The 19,600-nt window shown below is 41.2% G+C and overlaps 1 protein-coding gene across 2 annotated transcripts; it reads left to right on the top strand.

The window, feature by feature from the left end:
- The first annotated feature begins 331 nt into the window (after positions 1-331).
- On the top strand, positions 332-18,214 carry Hpgds (hematopoietic prostaglandin D synthase). 2 transcript variants are annotated; one of them, XM_090356576.1, is made up of 6 exons: positions 332-480; positions 11,492-11,634; positions 12,463-12,555; positions 13,701-13,810; positions 15,959-16,057; positions 17,689-18,214. In XM_090356576.1, the coding sequence occupies exons 2-6, from the start codon at positions 11,502-11,504 to the stop codon at positions 17,851-17,853; spliced, it is 600 nt and encodes a 199-aa protein (XP_090212702.1). In that variant the 5' UTR covers positions 332-480; positions 11,492-11,501; the 3' UTR covers positions 17,854-18,214. The 2 variants fall into 2 exon arrangements, with proteins under 2 accessions (XP_090212702.1, XP_090212701.1); XM_090356575.1 differs by lacking the exon at positions 332-480 and adding an exon at positions 8,820-8,864.
- The last annotated feature ends 1,386 nt before the right edge of the window (positions 18,215-19,600 follow it).

Consider the following 19,600-nt stretch of genomic DNA (forward strand, 5'->3'; position numbering starts at 1 on the left):
GCAAACTAGGGCAGATGTCAACCAATCACAAGCCCGTCACCATGGAGATCCCCCTAGACTCATATCTGGCATAAAACCATCCTCCTAAAATGACAGCCAGCTAGACTGACCAATGATTAGCCACGACCCCTTTCCTGCTTTGTATTGCACCAATCATTTAATGGAATTATAGTATAAATTTCCCGCGTGGCGTATTGATTTGTTGCTATTACTTGCTGGGGCCTTCCCCCTACCAAAAATAAATGTATAAAAGGGGCTGTAATCTTGTGCTCGGGGCCTCTGGTCTGCACTTAACGATCAGTGCGCAGAGACCCGTGCTCGAGCTCATCAATAAACGACTCATTGCAATTTGCATTGATCTTTGGTCTCTGGCTATCAGGGGGGACTTCAAATTTCTGGGCACAATATTTGGCGTATGGACCGGGAAGCCTCTCCCCCGGACACCCAGACGCCTGGTCACTGAGTCGTCAGGAACGGCCGGTAAGTTGAAAGGCATTGCCGATCTGTACTGGTTATAACCAATCTGTATAATTTCTGGTTTTTCTGGTTGCTTGCAAGCTCTCTGTCTGTGCTGGCAACACGTCTTGACGGACGCACTAGAAGACAGCCAGCGGGCCGTGGGAGACGTCCCTTGCGCCCTTCTGGGGGGCTATTTTCGGGGTAGGCCGAGTGGCGACCACCCCTCTGGTTGATAGTCCCACCCAGGCTGCTTTTGGGGGGCTGTTTTTGGGGTGGCCGAGCGGCACCCACCCCTCTGGTTGATAGCTCCCTTCTGGTTGGCAGCCTGGGCGCGCATGCGTATGTTGTTTGTTGTTTGTCCTGTTTGTTTGGGTTATCTGTCCTGTTAAATGTTTGTCTTAACTACAACAGCTAAAATTTAAAAGGTTTACATCTGGTTGATGTGTCTTTGAGTGACCGGGGAGAGCAGCAAAGGGAAAGACTCAATGTGGGTGTGGAAATTCCAGAAGCAGGCTCGCTCACCCGAGTACTCTGCAGAGTACTCTTGGTCTTTCTGTCTGTCTGGTGAGGTTTGCTCGGGAGGGAAGGGCCCCTCTGCTGCCTCTGGCTGTGAGATCTCTACCTTGTAACTTGTAAGAATGTTGTAGCAGTTTGTCTGCTCCATGGGGGTGGCAGCCTCATCAAGTGGTGTTTGAAACTGTCTGCTATGTGTCTTAAGGGGACTGAGTTCCCCGATTGTACTCTTCAACCCGTTTCAGTTTCTCTCACAGGCTCTCCCCGTCTTATCACTAGATAACTAGATATCTGTTTCTGTGCGGGTTGTGGCTCAGTCCCCCCTTTCCTTGTGCTCTGGATACTTAGGTTTAATTTTACTTTTTCACCCTGGAAGCAGCTGCAGGATTAATCCAGTTTTCTTTTTCCTAACAACCTGCTGCAGTGGCAGTCTGGAGACAGTTGGTGGCACAGCACAGGCTTCAGTCTTAGTTCTCCTAGGTTTAAGACTCCCACCCAATTTTCATCTGCAAAAAGCAATATGTCTGATATCAAAAACAAGCTCTGGAAAAATAAATTTCAGTTAAGTTCTTTTGTAAAAAAGTGTTGTTTCAAACCTGGTTCTCACCTGCAAGAGTAAAATTGGCAAAGCTCTTAAACTTCCGGAAAATAAACAGCCGATATTATAATTTTGCACGCTTTGAGATCTTTGAATATAAATGTGTGTATGAATGGGTGTGAGTAAACATGCTCAAGGTTAAATTGTCAGCATGCTGTGTAAAACAATAAATGAGCTCATACTTAAAACACTTAAGTGTTTAAGTTAAAAAATATATAAAAGTCTAAAAAAAAATTAAAAATGGTTTCTAAACAAAATTTAAAAGTAAAGTTGTCCTAAAAGTTTGTTTCAAGAAAAAAAAATTAGGACTACCAAAATAATTGCTTAATTGCGATTTAGCTTGCTCTTGTGAGTCTCCTTATAGCAATTTCCAGCTGGCCCATGCAAAAGGACAGCAATCCTCATTCAGATGTAACTTTGGCTCTTACCAGGTTTCAGGTAAAATCATGTGCCCTTCCAATGGACAGAGGAGGCTGATCAGGCGTTTCAGCGGATAAAGACTGCCTTGCTGTCAGCCCCAGCCCCAGGCCTTCCTGATGTTACCACACCCTTCCACAAACCCTTCCACCTGTACGTAGATGAACGGAAGGGAGTGGCAAAGGGGGTCCTAACTCAATATCTGGGACCCTGGAAGAGACTGGTCGCATACTTATCAAAAAAACTAGATTCAGTGGCAGCAGGATGGCCGCCTTGTCTGAGGATGGTTGCTGCCACTGCACTCCTGGTCAAGGATGCAGACAAACTAACTATGGGGCAGGAACTGTGTGTGATCACCCCCCATGCAATAGAGGGAATTTTAAAGCAACCACCTGACCGATGGCTCAGCAATGCCAGACTCACACACTACCAGAGTCTGCTGCCCAACCCACCTAGAATCTCCTTTCAGGCACCGCAGACACTCAATCCAGCAACTTTGCTGCCTGACCTGGACATGGAGGCTCCATTGCACGACTGCTCAGAGATGCTGGCACAAGTCCACGGGACGCGAGAGGACTTGGAGGAAAATTACATGGACTTTTCCTCACACCGACAACACTCTAAAAAGTCATAATACAAATTGGTTTTGATGGTGTGGTACATATAAATAGGCAATTCTTCAGACTCAGCTATGGTATCATAAAACAGTGGTTTCCTTTACAAGAAAGAAAGGGCCCGGTGCAATGACTCGTGCCTGTAATCCTAGCTACTCAGGAGGCTGAGATCTGAGGAGCAAGGTTCAAAGCCAGCTCAGGCACAGAAGGACCTGAGATTCTTATCTCCAATTAACATCTAGAAAATGAGAAGGGGGGCTTGGCTCAAGCCTTGAGATGAAGAGCTCAGGGACAGTGCCCAGGCTGAGTTCAAGTGCCATGACCCGAGAGAGACGGAGAGAGGGAGAGAGGGAGAGAGGGAGAGAGGGGGGGGAGTGGAGAGAGAGAGAATATGAGGGAGAAAATAATTACCAAAAATTTCTCATAAGTCAAATCACCACCACCAGAGAGCTGTAAGCACTTCTTTTATGCTTTCCCAAGCATGAGTAAGAATGTTTATGATTGGAAAGATTCAGTTCCAAATAGTTTCATGAATTTACTTTGCCATATGTTTGAAACTAGCCTTCTATCTCCCTGGATTCATAAGTCAGCCGACAGCAATCCTTCTTTCCAAAGGAATCTTGGAGAAAAATAAACAGTAAACGAAACAATCCATGTGTGCTTTCCAAAAGCGTAGAGATTGGATGTCCTTGGAAGTGCTCAGTCTATTTTCCATGACTTAACATCTTTAAAATAATTATAAAATAAAATAATAAGCCGGGCATGGTAGCTCACTCCTGTAATCATAGCTACTCAGGAGGCTGAGATCTGAGGATGGCGCAGTTCAAAACCAGCTCACCCTTTCCCCCCACCCCTGCACTAAAGACCATGAGACTCTTATCTCCAATTAACCACTAGAAAACCAGAAATGGCGCTTGGCTCAAGTGGTAGTGCAGTAGCCTTGAGGTGAAGAGCTCAGGGAGAGTGTCCAGACCCAGAGTTCAAACACCACGACCAACAACAACAACAACAACAAAATTAAATTAAATAATAATGGTTTAATAGTGTCTGTTACCACTGAGACATATATGGACAGTCCAAAAATCTTTATGCCATTTACCAGTGACTCTTGCATAATAAGCCACAGAGTGCTGACCACACAAGCCTTATTTCCTCCCAGCTGCAGACCTCCAGATCTTTCTTCTCTCCCTCTACCCACATCCTCTACCCTTACACGAGCTTAGATTCTTCTTATCCACAAACCCTATTGTATAGTACTTTAGTGCAGACTCTGTAGGAAGAGAAGGGGCGGGCAAGAGAAGGCAACAAGCAGTTCTCTGGGGATTCCTCCCCTCCTTCCCCATCTCACTCCTGCACCCATCTTACCTAAAGATAAGCATCACTAGAAATTGGAATATTACTTTCCTTTGTAACAAACCTTTGGAATTTAGTTGGTTAGTAGTTAACTTTCTACAGATCCAAATGAAATATCATTTAGATTAATTAAAAAAACTCTGTACCCAGCTGAATTATATTAAATTGATTAACAAAAGGTTGTCCAAATAGAAGTCACAAAATGAAACAAAAAGTTGTTAGTAATTATGCTTAGTTTCACTGCAGAGTAGCTTAATGTTTACCATTAGAAATATGCAAGAAACATTTGAACTTATAGTAGATACAAACTTACATTGATTTTTTTACATTAAAGTACAGAGCCACTTGGCTTAATGATTCCAGATGAGATATATGACAATAATCTCCTGGGTTACAGGATTATCAACTGTGTGTTAGACATGCATCCCAATGGACTAGAATCTGTGCACATACTTTGGCGTGAAGATGGACATTGAATCATGAATCAGTTTTCCATTCGAACATTTTTTGTGAGATTTGGATGGTGGACAAAGTACTCTAACAAGTCTAAATTAAAAGCAGTCACACAACATCTCTGAGGGGAAATAATTGGCAAATACAACTATAACACAACTATATTGAACACATATGCTAGGAAGACAGCAGGCATTTTTTGGAGCTAGGGGTAAGACTTTAATCCAAAATCAGGCTCAATTTTGGACCGTTCATTTATCTAAGTTTTACCAGCACTGATTAATTCTACAAAGGGACTTCATAGTGATATTTACAACATTACAATATACTTCAATAAAAATGAGTTTTTTTCTCACTTCGGCATAAATGAAAATTTTTCTTATAACGTGTCTTTCATGCTTTACAATAAGTTGGTGATCTAAAGACTAAAGTTCCATCTGCTTTCTTAAAGTTCTGTTTTTGTCAAATTTTCTTCTCTACAGACTCAGAGAAAAAGATGTAGATCTTTCAGCAGCATCTAAAGATGTCATATTTTTCTTTGTTCTAAGTAGTTTCCTCTTTCTCCATCACAGGTCAATGTGAAAACATGTTACCACCAACCCTGAATGTTCAACATTAATGAAGACAAAAATCAAGTTCCAGAATGAAAAAAATGAAAAACAAAAAACTCTTAGGCGAAAGAATTTATATCTGAAATTTATTTTATTTATTTATTTATTTTTGCCAGTCCTGGGCTTGAGCTCAGGGCCTGAGCACTGTCCTTGGACTTTCTCAAGGCTAGAGCTCTACCACTTGAGCCTCAGCACCACTTCCAGCTTTTTTCTATGTATGTGGTACCAAGGAATCAAACCCGGGCCTTCATGCATGCTAGGCAAGCACTTTAACCACTAGGCCAAACTCCTGGCCCTATATCTGAAATTTATATGTACAAGTAGCCTGCTACTTTTCCTTCACTTATATGTATTTGTTTGTGTGGTTTTGTTTTGTTTGGTCCAAAATCAGAACTAATCAATATATTTGAGTTTATTTAGTACAATAATTAGACAAGGGGCTGAGAGTTTGGCCTAGTGGTAGAGTACTTGCCTAGCATGCACAAAGGGCCGGATTTGATTCCTCAGTATCACATACATAGAAAAAAGCTGGAAGTGGTACTGTGGCTCAAGTGGTAGAGTTCTAGCTGTGAGAAAAGCCCAAGAACAGCACTCTGGCCCTGAGTTCAAGCCCAGGACTAGCAAAAAAAAAAAAAAATCCCAGAAAAAAATATAATTAGACAAAAGAAGAAGGTTAGGAGAGAATGCAGAAAAAAAAACAAAAACAAAAACAAAACAAAACAAACAAAAAAACCAATGTAAATCCTACAAAAAGAAAAGCTGATGGGTTTGAAGGAATGGTGAGAATCTTGAAAGAGATGGTATAGATCAAGATGCACTGTATTTATAAACCACTCTGTCGAATGGCAATCCTCTTGTACAACTACTTAGATTTTTTTTTTTTTTTTTTTTTTTTTTAAGAAATATTTTCATTGGGCCAGGAGTTTAGCCTAGTGGTAGAGTGCTTGCCTAGCATGCAAGAAGACCCAAGTTCAATTCTTCCATACCACATACATAGAAAAAGCCAGAAATGGTGGTGTAGTTCAAGTGGTAGAGCTCTAGGCTTGAAAAAGTCCAAGAATAGTGCTCAGACCCTGAGTTCAAGCCCCAGAACTGGCCAAAAGAAAAAGAAATATCATCGGATAAGATGTCTTTGAGTAGGTGGCAGGAAGTGACTTCATAAGTCAGGAGGCTAACTCTTTGGGTTTCTAAGAAATAATGGTCAGAGATGTATGTCTGGACTCCAGGACAAGGCAAAACAGAGGTAGAATTCATTGCATTGTCCTTTCCCCTACAATCCAAGATGTGACACTGAAATAAATGATAGTCACCAATTCTGGAACAACTGGAAGAATGAGTTAACATACATTTTTGGAGGGCTAGTCCTAGGGCTTGACTCAGGGCCTGGGCACGTTTCTGCTCATGGCTAGCACTCTACCACTTGAGCCACAGCACTATTTCTACCTTTTTCTGTTTATGTGGTACTGAGGAATCCAGGGCTTCATGCATGCTAGGCAAGCACTCTATTACTAAGCCACATTCCCAGCCCAAGTTAAAATACTTTCATTTTAATATTTACTTGCACCAATCTTTTTTTTTCTTTTCTTTTTCTGTCCATTTGGGGGCTTGAACTCAGGGCCTGGACACTGTTCCTCAACTTTTTTTCTCAAGGCTGTTGTTCTACAACTTTGAACCACAGTGCTACTTCCTGCTTTCTGGTTGTTCATTGGAGATCTCAGACTTTCCTACCCGGGCTGGCTTTGAAACATGATCCTCAGATCTCAGCCTCCAGAGTAGCTAGGGTGACAGGTAGGAGCCACTCACCCACACCCAGCTTCCTTATTGCAAGCTGGGATGACAAAATAACAAATTTCCAAGCACATATCATGTTTCCAGTTTCCTCAATCATTGATTCTGAAAGAAAGAAATAAAATAGCCTATGAGAAACCCAACATTGTAGAAGTCAAGTCAAGGAAGCTTTCTGGATATATCTGAATACTCCCTCCCCCTCTCTTCCTCTTCTGGAAACTCCACTCCCAACAGAGTGGATAAAACAGAAGAAACAGGATTGTATGGACACTTCCTCTTTACAAAAGTGAAGGGGAACTAATGTGCACGCTTTACAAAATTCAGATTGTATATTTTTTTCCATTACATGCACTAACCACTAGCACTTACCAAGCAGTTGCCACCTGTGTAGGCATGCAGGAAGGGAATGCTGATAGAGTCTTGAGAACTTTTCTGCTCAGGTTGGCTTAGAACTGAGATTCACCTGATGACAGGTGAAGGATAGCTCATGAACCCTAGTGAGGTAGTTAGAGGTAGAAAAGTGTCTATTGAAGCAAAAGCCAACAGGGCCAAGGACAACGACAATTGAGCATAAAGAAAAGGCCTTTCTGGTTTCCATCAGGCCAGGAAACCTCAACACCTGAGGCTCATAAAGGGGCAAAGTGGAGGGTGGTCCCACCCACTTCTGTAGTGTTGCTCCCAGCCCAGAGCCAATCAAAAAGGAGACTTCCAGCTCACACTCTGAGGCAGGGGATCCAATCAAATGGTCCACATTATAGCTCATGGCTACAGCTCGGCCCATCACACCAAAGATACACTCCTTCTCAAGAGGGAGAGAACTGGATTGGATGCTGGCAAGCCAAAGCAAAGGGCCCTCTGAGGGATACTCAACCCTAGGTCCCTCCGCCCCGACCCCAGACAGCCTGATTTGTTTTGCTTCTTCAGCTCTTGAATGACTTATTCTAGCTGCCCCAACCACCATCCTGACCTTTAATCAGTGGAAATCGATGAATGTTAAGGACTAAGGAACTGAGTTAAATAACTTGACCGAAGCCCCACGACTGGTAGTATATTTGTGGAGTTTGGACATGTCCACTTGGCTAGGATAAGGGAGTCAAGAAGAATGCCAACTAGGCTTCCTGAGAGCAGAAAACAAGTGTCAGCTTTGAGGAGCTCACATTCCACGGAAAAAGACAGGTGAAAGGAACCTATGATAAAAGATGTTTTGCACCTGTTAGAGGTGAACCTGTTTCAGGTGTGGAAGAAGAGCAAAGCCAACTCCAAGGACCTTTGTTTGTTTTCCAGTCCTGGGGCTTGAACTCAGGGCCTGAGCACTGTCCTTGGGCTCTCTCAAGGGTAGAGCTCTACCACTTGAGCCACAACACCACTTCCGGCTTTTTCTGTGTAGGTGGTACAGAGGAAATCAAACCTAGAACTTAGTCCATGCCAGGCAAGCACTCTACCACTAGGCCACACACCCATTCCCTCCAAGGATCTTTCTGAAGTACAGAGGTGAGCTACGTGCTTATCCTGTTCAGTACAAACTGGGCAACATTAGTGTTCAACGAATAAGATCTTCCTTTCAAACACCTGTGACTTGAACTTTAGCTTGTCTGCAAAAGGATTGTTTGTTTATCGTGAGTATGTGTATGTGTGTGTGTGTGTGCTGGTATCAGGCTTGAACTTAGGCCTTGAATTATGTCCCTTAGCTTTCCAGCTCAAAGTCAGTGCTCTACTGTTGGAGCCCCAGCTCTAACTCTGACTTCATGCTGATTTCTTGAGGATAAGCATCTCATGGACTTTTCTGCCTCAGCTGGCTTCAAGCCACAATCCTCAGATCTCACCCTCCAAAGGCGCAAGGATTCCCAGTGTAAGCCAACAACATCTGGCCTTTATATATGCAGGGATTTTAGGAACTGTTGGCCAGGCACATTGCACTTAGAAAGTGAAAGAAGACATGTTGTAGAAGGGAAGTCACTTCCTCTCTCATTTGCTTGTGACCAACGTCTCATGAAACCACAGTGCTGCCAAAAAGCCCAGCACAGAAGATACAAGAGACTCCACAGACATACAGCACAAGTAAGTGGTACCGTCGATCCTCTGCGTAGACAAATAAAACCTCTTCAGGTTTTATTCTTATGGTTGTCACATCCTGCTTGTGACCGCCAAGTGAGCTATTCACACCATTTGGAAATCAAAATGAGGATTTTTTAAAGTAAATCTAGGAGAATGTAATAAATACCTTCAAGTAGATGTTAACAGAAAACAGTCATTGAGGAAAAAACAATCCAGTCCCAGCCAGAGTTTCTTCCAGAACTTTCCAAAGTTAATTTTCAATATAAAAAGCCGTAGAAAATTTTACTTCATGCTTTTTTTTTTGCCTCTTTCTAAAACTCAGGATTTTATTTGTAATGTGTGTGGGGTTTTGTTGTTGTTGTTTTAAGATAGCTTTTTACTGAAATGTCTTTACGCTTTTTAAGAATTACATTCTGTCATCATTTGAAAGACAGTTTAGATGTGCCCCAAGCCAGAAATCATTTTAATGATTCCACTCCTTTCAGCATTAATGGAAGAGAAGCATTTAAAATGATACTTATTTGGAATTTGATAAGAAAACAGAGGTTCTCACATGCTGATTTCAAATCAAATATCCAGTGATTGATTGAAATCAATACAAATGTTCTTCTAGTTCTCTCTGACAGTTTGACACTGTGTAGTATTTCCAGGAGTGAACTCAAAATGAGCAGAGATTCTTGAAAAGGAAAGAAGTAAGCATTTTACCATAGCTTTTGGGGAGTTGGAGTGTGTGTGTGTGTGTGTGTGTGTGTGTGTGTGTGTGTGTGTCTAACTGTGACTCATGCATGAGGTGGCTAAATCCAGCTTTTGCCTTCAAAATACCAGAGTTCATGTATGCAAATTGAATGCATGGATTATGTTTTGTATATATTCATTAAGATATAGCAAAGAAGAGCTGTTTAGCAAACTCACAAATAATCTTTGTTTTTATACTTCAGACTCTTAGATGGCACAACTGTTAGGCAGAACAAAAAAAAAGCTGTATCTAGAATTCTCAAGTACATTTGAGTTTGTGAAGTCTTTATTTTAAAGATTAGTAACTCAGATTGACCAATCTTTGACAACTGTTAGTGTTTAGTTTTTATAGTGTTTAGTTTTTATCTGCACATCTTCTGCCTATCAGAATTATTCTAAAATTTATTCCTTTTTTCAGTTATTTGACAATTTCTCTGTAAAGATGTTTGAAATATAAACTAGATATGAGAGTCTTTTGCCTGAAAATTGAACTTGGATTGTTATTTTTTCTTTTTTTTTTTTTTTTTTGCCAGTCCTGGGCTTGAGCTCAGGGCCTGAGCCCTGTCCTTAGACTTTCTCAAGGCTAGAGCTCTACTACTTGAGCCTCAGCACCACTTCTGGCTTTTTTTTATGTATGTGGTACCAAGGAATCGAACCCGGGTCTTCATGCATGCTAGGCAAGCACTTTAACCACTAGGCCAAACTCCCGGCCCCTGGATTGTTATTTTTTTCTAGCCCACATAAATATCCTTTAGACCCTATTTTTACTGTATTTTTACAGCAATCTATAGATACCAATGTTAATCAAGATGAAACAATGCTTTGATCAAAATTAAATGGGTTTTGTGCTGCTAATTTGTATTTTATCCCCGGCAATCTTAAAATTGCTTCTATGATTGAGTGTTCATATACATTTTTGTTGTCAATTGCCTAAAACAATAATGTTCTGCAAATTTAAAAAAAAAAAAGAGCAATAAACCCAAAATAATGGAGTACTCAAGATAGAACTTGTCAAAAACATGATTGGTTCCCAAGAAAAATAGATAATTTCCTGTCAAGTTTAACATAATATGAAAAATTCAGTCTTCTGCATTTGTTGGTATATTCCTGAGTCTGTGAATCTATATGGGCAAGCACTTACTACTCAGTGTTTTCAACTTAAGTCATTTATTCATGTGTTCTCTCCTATACTGGGTACCCTACTTTTCAGATCGAATGCTAAAGGAAATGTTTATCCACTGAGCCAGGAACTTCATCTGAGTTTTGAGAAAGCAACTCAGTAGTTCCTTTCAAGCTTACAGGAGATTCACTTAAAAAAAAAAATCATGAGGCGCATGGTATCCTTAATATGTGGCTATTAAATCCAAAGAGTACAAGAGCGAGGACTGAATAACTGCATACCCAATGCTATGGACATGGTAATGGAAATATAAACATAACTATATAGACATAAAAAATATCATGGTTCCTTTTTTTCTTTTTTTTTTTTTGAGGAAATATATGCACTTTTCCTGATAAGAGATTCTAATCATGGGAGTCACACACGAAGTGCACAGGAAATAAGAGACCAATATCTCTGGGCTATTCAAATCGCTTTAGGCAAATCATAGGCAAATAACCTGTATGCTGTTTCTGTGTCACTTACGGTGCCGATGGAGTCTTGATATGAAAACTTTTGCCTTGGCCAGGTGCCAGTGAAGTCTATGAGACTCTCATCTTCAACTGACTACTAAAAGCCAGTAGAGTGCAATGTATGTGTTACTAAGTTATGAAATATCCTCTGACATCTCTTGTTATCTCACACGATGCTATAAACTTTTCTAAATAGAAAAAGAAATGACTGAGCTATGTCTGGAAGGTTGTTAAGACATTTTTTCCCCTTTGTGTCTTTGCAGTATTTACACCATGCCAAACTACAAACTGATTTATTTCAATATGAGAGGGAGAGCAGAAATTATTCGTTACATATTTGCTTATTTGGACATAGAATATGAAGATCACAGAATAGAGCTAGCTGACTGGCCTAAAATCAAATCAAGTAAGTGGATGTTCACGATCATGCAGGGAGAATGTACTTGCTCAACCTTTCTTCTTTCTTGGGGAAAAGTAAAGGGGTTTTGATCTCAAGTTGATCAAAATTGTCCCTTGTAAGCTGAGTGCTGTAATCCTAGCTATTCAGGGGGCTGAGATCTGAGGATTGAGGTTCAAAACGAGCCCAGGCATGAAAGTCTGTGAGGAGACTCTTAACTCCAGTCAACCACCAGAAAACCGGAAATGGCACTATGGCTCAGGGAGGTGGAGCCATAGCATTAAGCTGAAGAGCTCAGGGACAGTGCCCATGACTGACAAAAAACAAACAAACAAACAAAAATCCCTTCAGTTTAGAAGCAGCAGCAAAGGGAAACTAAATGAATACCTATGACCTAGAAAATGTCATAATACTAGAGGAAACACAAGGTCATACAGCCAGGGTTTAATAACCCATTTTATATCCAATAATCTAATTTTCTTTATTCTTTCAAGATGTAAAGATTCCATCAGAGGTGGTAATTGTCCCTTTTAAGAAGAAATAGCTGGGCTCTGGTACATCATGTCTGTAATACTAGCTATCAGTAGGCTGAGATCTGAGGCTCTTATCTTTAATAAACTATTCAGGAAAAGCTAAAAATGGTGCTGTGTCTTGAGTGGTAAATCACTAGCCTTGAGTGAAAGAAGATCAGGGACAGCACCCAAATCCTTAGTTCAAGTCCCAGGACTAGCAAACACAATTTTTTAAAAATTTTCACAATATTTTCCCGCAATCACCAGTAGAAATGAGCGTGGTAATTTGATTCTGTTATGATACTGATTTTTGTTTAATTTTAAGCTCTTCCATTTGGCAAGATCCCGGTTTTGGAAGTTGATGGACTTACTCTTCACCAGAGTCTGGCAATAGCGAGATACTTGACCAAAACCACAGGTAGTATGTTTATTATGGTTCAAAGTCTGGACAGCTTTATTTGTAAAAATGATATACAGAGCGGTTATAGTTACATAAGTAAGGTTATGAGTACATGTCTTTTTGAACAGTGTTACCCATTCTTTTATTTTCTCTCGCTTTGCCCCTCACACTCATTATCTCCAAGATGTAAAGTTCATTTCCAACATAGTGTCCAGAGACTACCACTGTTACATTGGTTCATGCTTTGTCCTGCTGTTTCTGTGATTCTCCTTCTCCTCCCTAAATCTGATAAACTTATATACAACACAAAAGGTACAGAAGTCAAAAACAGTGACCACAGAACATAAACCAAAGCGGGGGGTGGGGGGAAAGGGGGGAGAAAGAAAGAAAAAAGAAATAACTGCAAACAGTACATTGTAAAAAATGTCTTGTTTCTTGGAGTTCATTTCAGTAAGCATCATTTTAGATGGTCATATGCACACAGCTACTGAGCTATTATGATCCTCTGGTAAGAATATCATGACATATTCTAGTCATTACAAATGAGGGAAGGCATGCAGCCTATGTTTCTTTGGGTCTAGCTTGCTTTGCTTAATATAATTATTTCTGAGTGTTTCCATTTCCTTACAAATGGGGCAATGCCATTCTTTCTGAGATTCTACCTCACCCGGGTTAGAATGCACATTATCAAGAAAACTAATAAAAACATACTGGATGTGGCCAGAAAGGAACTCTACTACACTTACAAACATATAAACTTGTTCAACCACTCTGGAAAGCAGTATGGAGATGGAGGTTCCTCAAAAGACAGCATAGACCCTAGGACCCAGCAATCCCATTCCTGGATTCCTATCTTTAACCTCTCAAAACTGGGAAGTATTATTGTGGCTTAAGTGGTAGAACACTAGCCTTGAACACAAAGAGGTTCAGAGACAGTGTCCAGGCCCTGAATTCAAGCACCACAACCAAACACAACCAAAACGAAACAATGGAAGACTTCATAAGGTGCTAAATAAACATGGTCTGTAAATAAGATAAATGAGAAAAGAAACAAACTGAGGTGCTCCTCTGGAGACATTCCAGTCCTAAGGAGAGACTCTTGAGTGTAGTAAATTACCTTGATGGTGTTAGTCGGTCTTAAGAGCCCTCTCTCCATTCCACAGATTTGGCTGGTGAAACAGACTTGGAGCAGTGTCATGTGGATGCTATTGTGGATACTCTGGATGATTTCATGTCTCGTTTTCCTTGGGCAGAGAAGAAACAAGACATAAAAGTAATGCAGTCAGTTTGCTATTTCTCCTATGAAGCATACATGCTGGGTGACAGAAATTGTATTCTGTACTTTGGAAAGTTGAAACAACGCATAACAATTCCATGCCTAGCCCCTTCCTTTCTCCAGATGTTTCCATATTTCACTTCCCCCCCCTTTCCCTTCCTCCCTTCCTTCCCACCCCCTCTTACTTTTGCCTTTCTCATAACCTGGGACTTGCTAGACAGGCATTGTCCAGCTGAACCAAATCTCCGGCCTTTTTTCCCCCTGGTTGAGATAGTATTCACCGTTTTGGTCCGGTCTGGCCTAAACTGGGATATTCTTATTTTATGCTTCCCATCTTAGCTTGATTGACAGGTAGTGCCACCATATCCAGCTATTGGACTCTTGAACTTTTTGCCTGGGCTGACCACAAACCACAATCCTCAGCCAGGGGTGTGGCCTGGTGGTAGAGTGCTTGCCTAGCATGCATGAAGCCCTGGATCCAATTCCTCGGTACTGCATACACAGAAAAAGCCAGAAGTGGAGCTGTGGCTCAAGTGGCAGAGTCCTATCCTTGAGTAAAAGTGCAAGGATAATGCTAATACAGTCCTGAATACAAGCTCCAGGACTGGCAAAAACAAAAAATAAAAAAATCCACAATCCTCCTAATCTCTGTCTCCTGAGTAGCTAGAATTATCTGTACTTCCATATTTCTGTAGCATATATAATCATGGCTTTGATTCACTAATTTGAGTTGGTTTTGTTGAACTTCTTATAATAACAATGAGAATTTATCACTTACATAATCTTTTCTTCCATTTCCCTTTCTCCAAACTCTCAAACTGATACCAAACGTTTTTGGTTATATCAATATTCCATGATTATGTTAGTATGCATATGCAAATTATTTTGCAGTATACTATATTTTCTTTCTCAGTTTCCACCTCGAAGTTAGTAATTGTCGTTTTTTTCCTGTTTCTTATTTTTTTCACTATTACTTCCAACTCTTTGTACACTAACTGTAGGTTTCCAGTAGGATTTTTTCACAAGTTTGCTGATATCAACACCCTCTGTTCTGCTTGTCAGAGCTCTCTGGGTTTTCTACATAGCTTCATATTGGATATCTTTCTCTTGCCATCTCCAGTGTTGCCTTCCTCTGGTGACTGAGTCCTTTTTTCTAGAAGCTGGCCTCTTTCTTGTATATACTACCACTTATCTGGGGCCTGTCCTCTAGAATTCCAAAAATGAAAGTGAATGTTCCAATAATAGCAGAGATTCAGAGCCATGCTGCTTCCTTTGTCCTCATGTGTGATACACAGGCATTATATCTTTATTATCATTCTGACCAGATGCATGATGAACAAACTCTTGCATACCACTTACCCTCCAAACCAACTTGCCAAAGCTGAGCAAGTGTACCTCATCGTAACTCATAAAAAGAGAGAAGGCGAGGTGAAGCCCAACCAGCATGCACGAAGCCCTGGGCTTGACACCTCAGTAAACATATACAGAAAAGGCCAGAAGTGGTGGTGCTGTGGCTCAAGTGGTAGAGTGCTAGCCTTGAGAAAATAAAGCTCAGGGACAGTGCCCAGCCCCTGAGTTCATGCCCCAGGACTGGGAGGGAGGGAGGAAGAGAGAGAGAGAGAGAGAGGAGAGAGGAGAGAGGGGGGAGAAAGGCAGACAGACAGACAGACAGACAGACAGACAGACAGACAGAAGGAAAGAAAGAAAGAAAGAAAGAAAGAAAGAAAGAAAGAAAGAAAAAGCAAGCAAGCAAGCAAGCACGCACTGAGGTCTAGAGAATATCAGATTTCTCCATGATATCCCAAGCATAAACAAATAAAGAAAACTTGTAATTTTTTTTTTTGCTTGAACTCAAGACCTGAGCACAATCTTTGGGCTCTCCTCAAGGCCAGCACTCTACCACTGGAGCCACAGCACCACTTCAGTTTTTTTCAGTGTATGTGGTACCGAGGAATAGAACCCAGAGCATCATGCATGCTAGGCAAGCACTCTACCACTAGGCCAAACTCCCAGCCCCAAGAAAACTTGTAACTTTCTATTCCTTTCTTTTCTCGTGAGGGAGACAATCACAAAAAAAAAACCTGATTGCTTTCTCTCATATAATTGTTTTCTTCTAATTTTTAAGTGGCATCTTATCTTTCGTAGGATCAGATGTTCCAGGACCTGCTCACACACGATGCACCTCGCCTTCTGCAGGATTTGCATGCATATTTAGGGGACAAAGAGTGGCTTATTGGTAACTCTGTAAGTATGTTTTAAATGTTAAAAATTAAAAAAAACCAACTATGTTAGCCAGGCAATGGTGGCTCACACCTGTAATCCTAGCTACTTCGGAGGCTGAGATCTGAGGATCACAGTTTGAAGCCAGCCTGTACAGAAAAGTCCCCATGAGATTCTTCTCTCCAACAAACTACTCAAAAAAGTGGAAGTAGCACTGTGGCTCAAGGGGTAGGGTGGTAGCTCAGGGACAGCATCCAGGTCCAGAGTCCAAACCCCACGGCCAACAACAACACACAGAATATTAACAATAATGGAATGAAACAACGTAAACACATGCATTTGAGCCCCTGACTTACCTGTCAGGTTTTGTTTTCTGTACTAGTGCCTGAACTCAGTCAGGGTCAGTAGGTAAATGCTCCATCTCTTGAGCTATGTCTCCAGCTTGCTGTTTATTTTTTTTCTTTTTTTGATGCAGGGTCTCATTGCTAGGCTCGTTTTGAATTCATGATCCCCTGTCCTCCCATTTCCTTTGTACCTGAGGTTACAGGTGTTCCCTGCTGTGCCTCACTTACCTATCACTGCTGAAACGGCTTCCCTTGGAGTTTCTCATTTCACGTTTCCATCATTTGTTCTGTATATCTCATTTTTTTTTCTAAGATAAAAGCCAGGAGCTGGATTTACAGCTCAATTTGGAAGTGCTTGCCTAGCATATGAATAGTACTGTAAACAAAATAAACAAATAAACCACATCAGAAAAGGGAGTGCATTTCTCTAGTCAATTCCTCAATACTTACACCAATGTGTGGCACACAGCAGGTCACTGACAAACATTGCTTGGCTAAACCCTGACTCCTATAACCAAGAATGCCTCTTGACTGATAGATGGCAGTGTGCTTCATTGAATTCCACCCCCACACAAAGCTAAGAAGAACTCACAATCGAATTTCTCTGTTCCATCTGTGGCCATTTCACCTTGGATGCACCTGATCTCATCTGAATTTCTCTCTTTGACAAATATGAATGCAGATCTAATGAACCATCATACAGCCCAATCTCTGGTCATATTAGCCACTGATGGCTAATCCTAGGATTTCACTAATGATTAGGATTTTTTTTCTAGTATATGCTAACCAAAAATATTTTACACAACTGGTATTATTATTATTATTTTGCCAGTCCTGGGCTTGAGCTCAGGGCCTGAGCACTGTCCTTGGACTTTCTCAAGGCTAGAGCTCTACCACTTGAGCCTCAGCACCACTTCTGGCTTTTTTCTATGTATGTGGTACCGGGGAATCGAACCCGGGTTTTCATGCATGCTAGGCAAACACTTTAACCACTAGGCCAAACTCCCGGCCCCCACAACTGGTATTATTACTACCAGTTGTCGTTTCTGCATAGTAGAAGTATGGCGTTATATGCTGCTTACTTTTGTCCTACTGTACATGGAGATTCTGTACTAAGAAAAATCTGTTGTTAATTATGAAGCAATTACCTTTTACACTAAAAAAAATAAGGGGTTGGAGGAGTGGCTCAGTTGGCAGAGCAAAAGCAGCAGGTACCTGAGTTCAAGCCCTAAAAAAAAAAAGATTACAAAATTAAGATTAATTTTATATGCTGGTATATTCAAAATCTCAGTGTCCCTTTGGCATTCCTAGGTCACGTGGGCAGATTTCTACTGGGATATTTGCAGCACCACACTTCTGGCTCTGAAGCCTGACTTGCTGGACATGTACCCCAGGCTGAGGGCATTGCGGAAGAAAGTCCAGGCGATTCCTGCCATAGCTGACTGGATACAGAGAAGACCCCAAACCAGAATGTAGCCTCCTGCAGGCTGTTTGCAGCCATTGACCTCCCATGAAATGAGACAGCCACACCTGCCTGACCCCCACATCCATCTACACACAGCCTAACATGCAACCACGCTCCTCTCCCACCTCCATCTATACTCAGTTTTTGCTGCATTCTGCTACAATAAAGAAGTCTTTTGGGGCTGGGAGTGTGGCCTAGTGGTAGAGTGCTTGCCTAGCATGCATGAAGTCCCAGGTTCCATTCCTTGGTAATCCATTCACAGAAAAAGTTGGAAGTGATGCTGTGGCTCAAGTGCTAGACTTGAGAAAGCCCAATGACAGTGCCCAGGCCCTGATTCCAAGCCCCAGGACTGGCAAAAAAAAAAAAAAAAAAGTCTTTTGGTTCCAGTATATGTTCTTTTAGAAAGGCACACTCCATTTATAATAGAAGAAAAATAGTTTAAGATTCACGTGATTCACTCCTGTAATCCTAGCTACTCAGGAGGCTGAGATCTGAGGATTACAAATCAAAGCCACCCCAGGCACTGAAGTCTGTGAGAATCTTATCTCCAAGTAATCACCAGAAAACAGGAAGTGGTGCTGTGGCTCAAGGGGTCGGGTCTTGAGCTGAAGAGCTCAGGGACAATGCCCAGGCCCAGAGTTCAAGCTCTACAACCAACATCATGACCAGTCAGGTCAGGAATTGGCAATTGTATTCCTGTTATGGTTCAGCAGGGGAAATACATAGTTACATTATATGCTTGTTTCCTAGTGATTAATCCATTTGACATTTAACAGAAATAGATAAGCTAAAGGGGGAAGTCTGAGGTCTGAAGATCCCAGTTGAGAGCTAGTCCAGGCACAAAAGTCCATAAGACTTTTATTTTGAATTAACTAGCAAAAAGCTGGGAGTGGAGATGTGGCTTTAATGGTCGAGTGCTAGCTGAGCAAGCAAGCTAAGCAAGTGTGAGTCCCTGAGTTCAAGCTATGGAACTACCAACACATACACACCACAAAACAACAAGAAAAAGCAAGCAACAAAACAGTTCAAGAGCCAGGCGCAGTGGCTCATGTCTATAATCTTAGCTACTCAGGAGGGTGAGATCTAAGGATCTTGGTTCAAAGCCAGCCTGGGCACTAAAGTCCATAGACTCTTATCTCCAATTAACTGCCAGAAAACTGGAAGTGACGCTGTGGCTCTTGGGTTAAGGGTAGTAGCCTTGAGCTGAAGAGCTCAGGGACAATGCCCAGGCCCAGAGTTCAAGTCCCAAGACTGTAAAACAAAGCAAACAACAATAACAAGAAAGAAAAAACAGATCAAGAAAATTAGAAGACAACAGATTGGGAGAAAATATTTGCAAGACATTTATCTGATAAAGAATGTTATTGCAAATATGCAAAAAAGTATGAAAATTGAAAATTTTAAATATCAGCAAAGTACAGAAACATACCTCACCAAACAAATCATGCAGATGGAAAAATGCAAAGAGGGACTCAACACAGCACAACCAAATTAAGATGAGATGCTACTGAACACTATTACAATAGTGAAGGTTGAGAACAGCCCTAAAAAAAGTACTGGTGAGGATGGAAGCAAGTGATCTATTGCTCATGAAGATACAAAACGAACTAATTTCTTCTAGAACTAAGCAAAATGTACTCTTACTGTGTCATCTAGCAATCCTACTACTACATATTTGCCCAAATAAGCTGAAGACATGTCTCTACAAAAACCTAGGCATGAATGCTTACAAGCTTTTGATGTCCTATGGGAGACAAA

The sequence above is a fragment of the Megascapheus bottae genome, chromosome 23, assembly GCF_031878675.1.
Source record: "Megascapheus bottae isolate mThoBot1 chromosome 23, mThoBot2.hap1, whole genome shotgun sequence".
Taxonomy (NCBI): domain Eukaryota; kingdom Metazoa; phylum Chordata; class Mammalia; order Rodentia; family Geomyidae; genus Megascapheus; species Megascapheus bottae.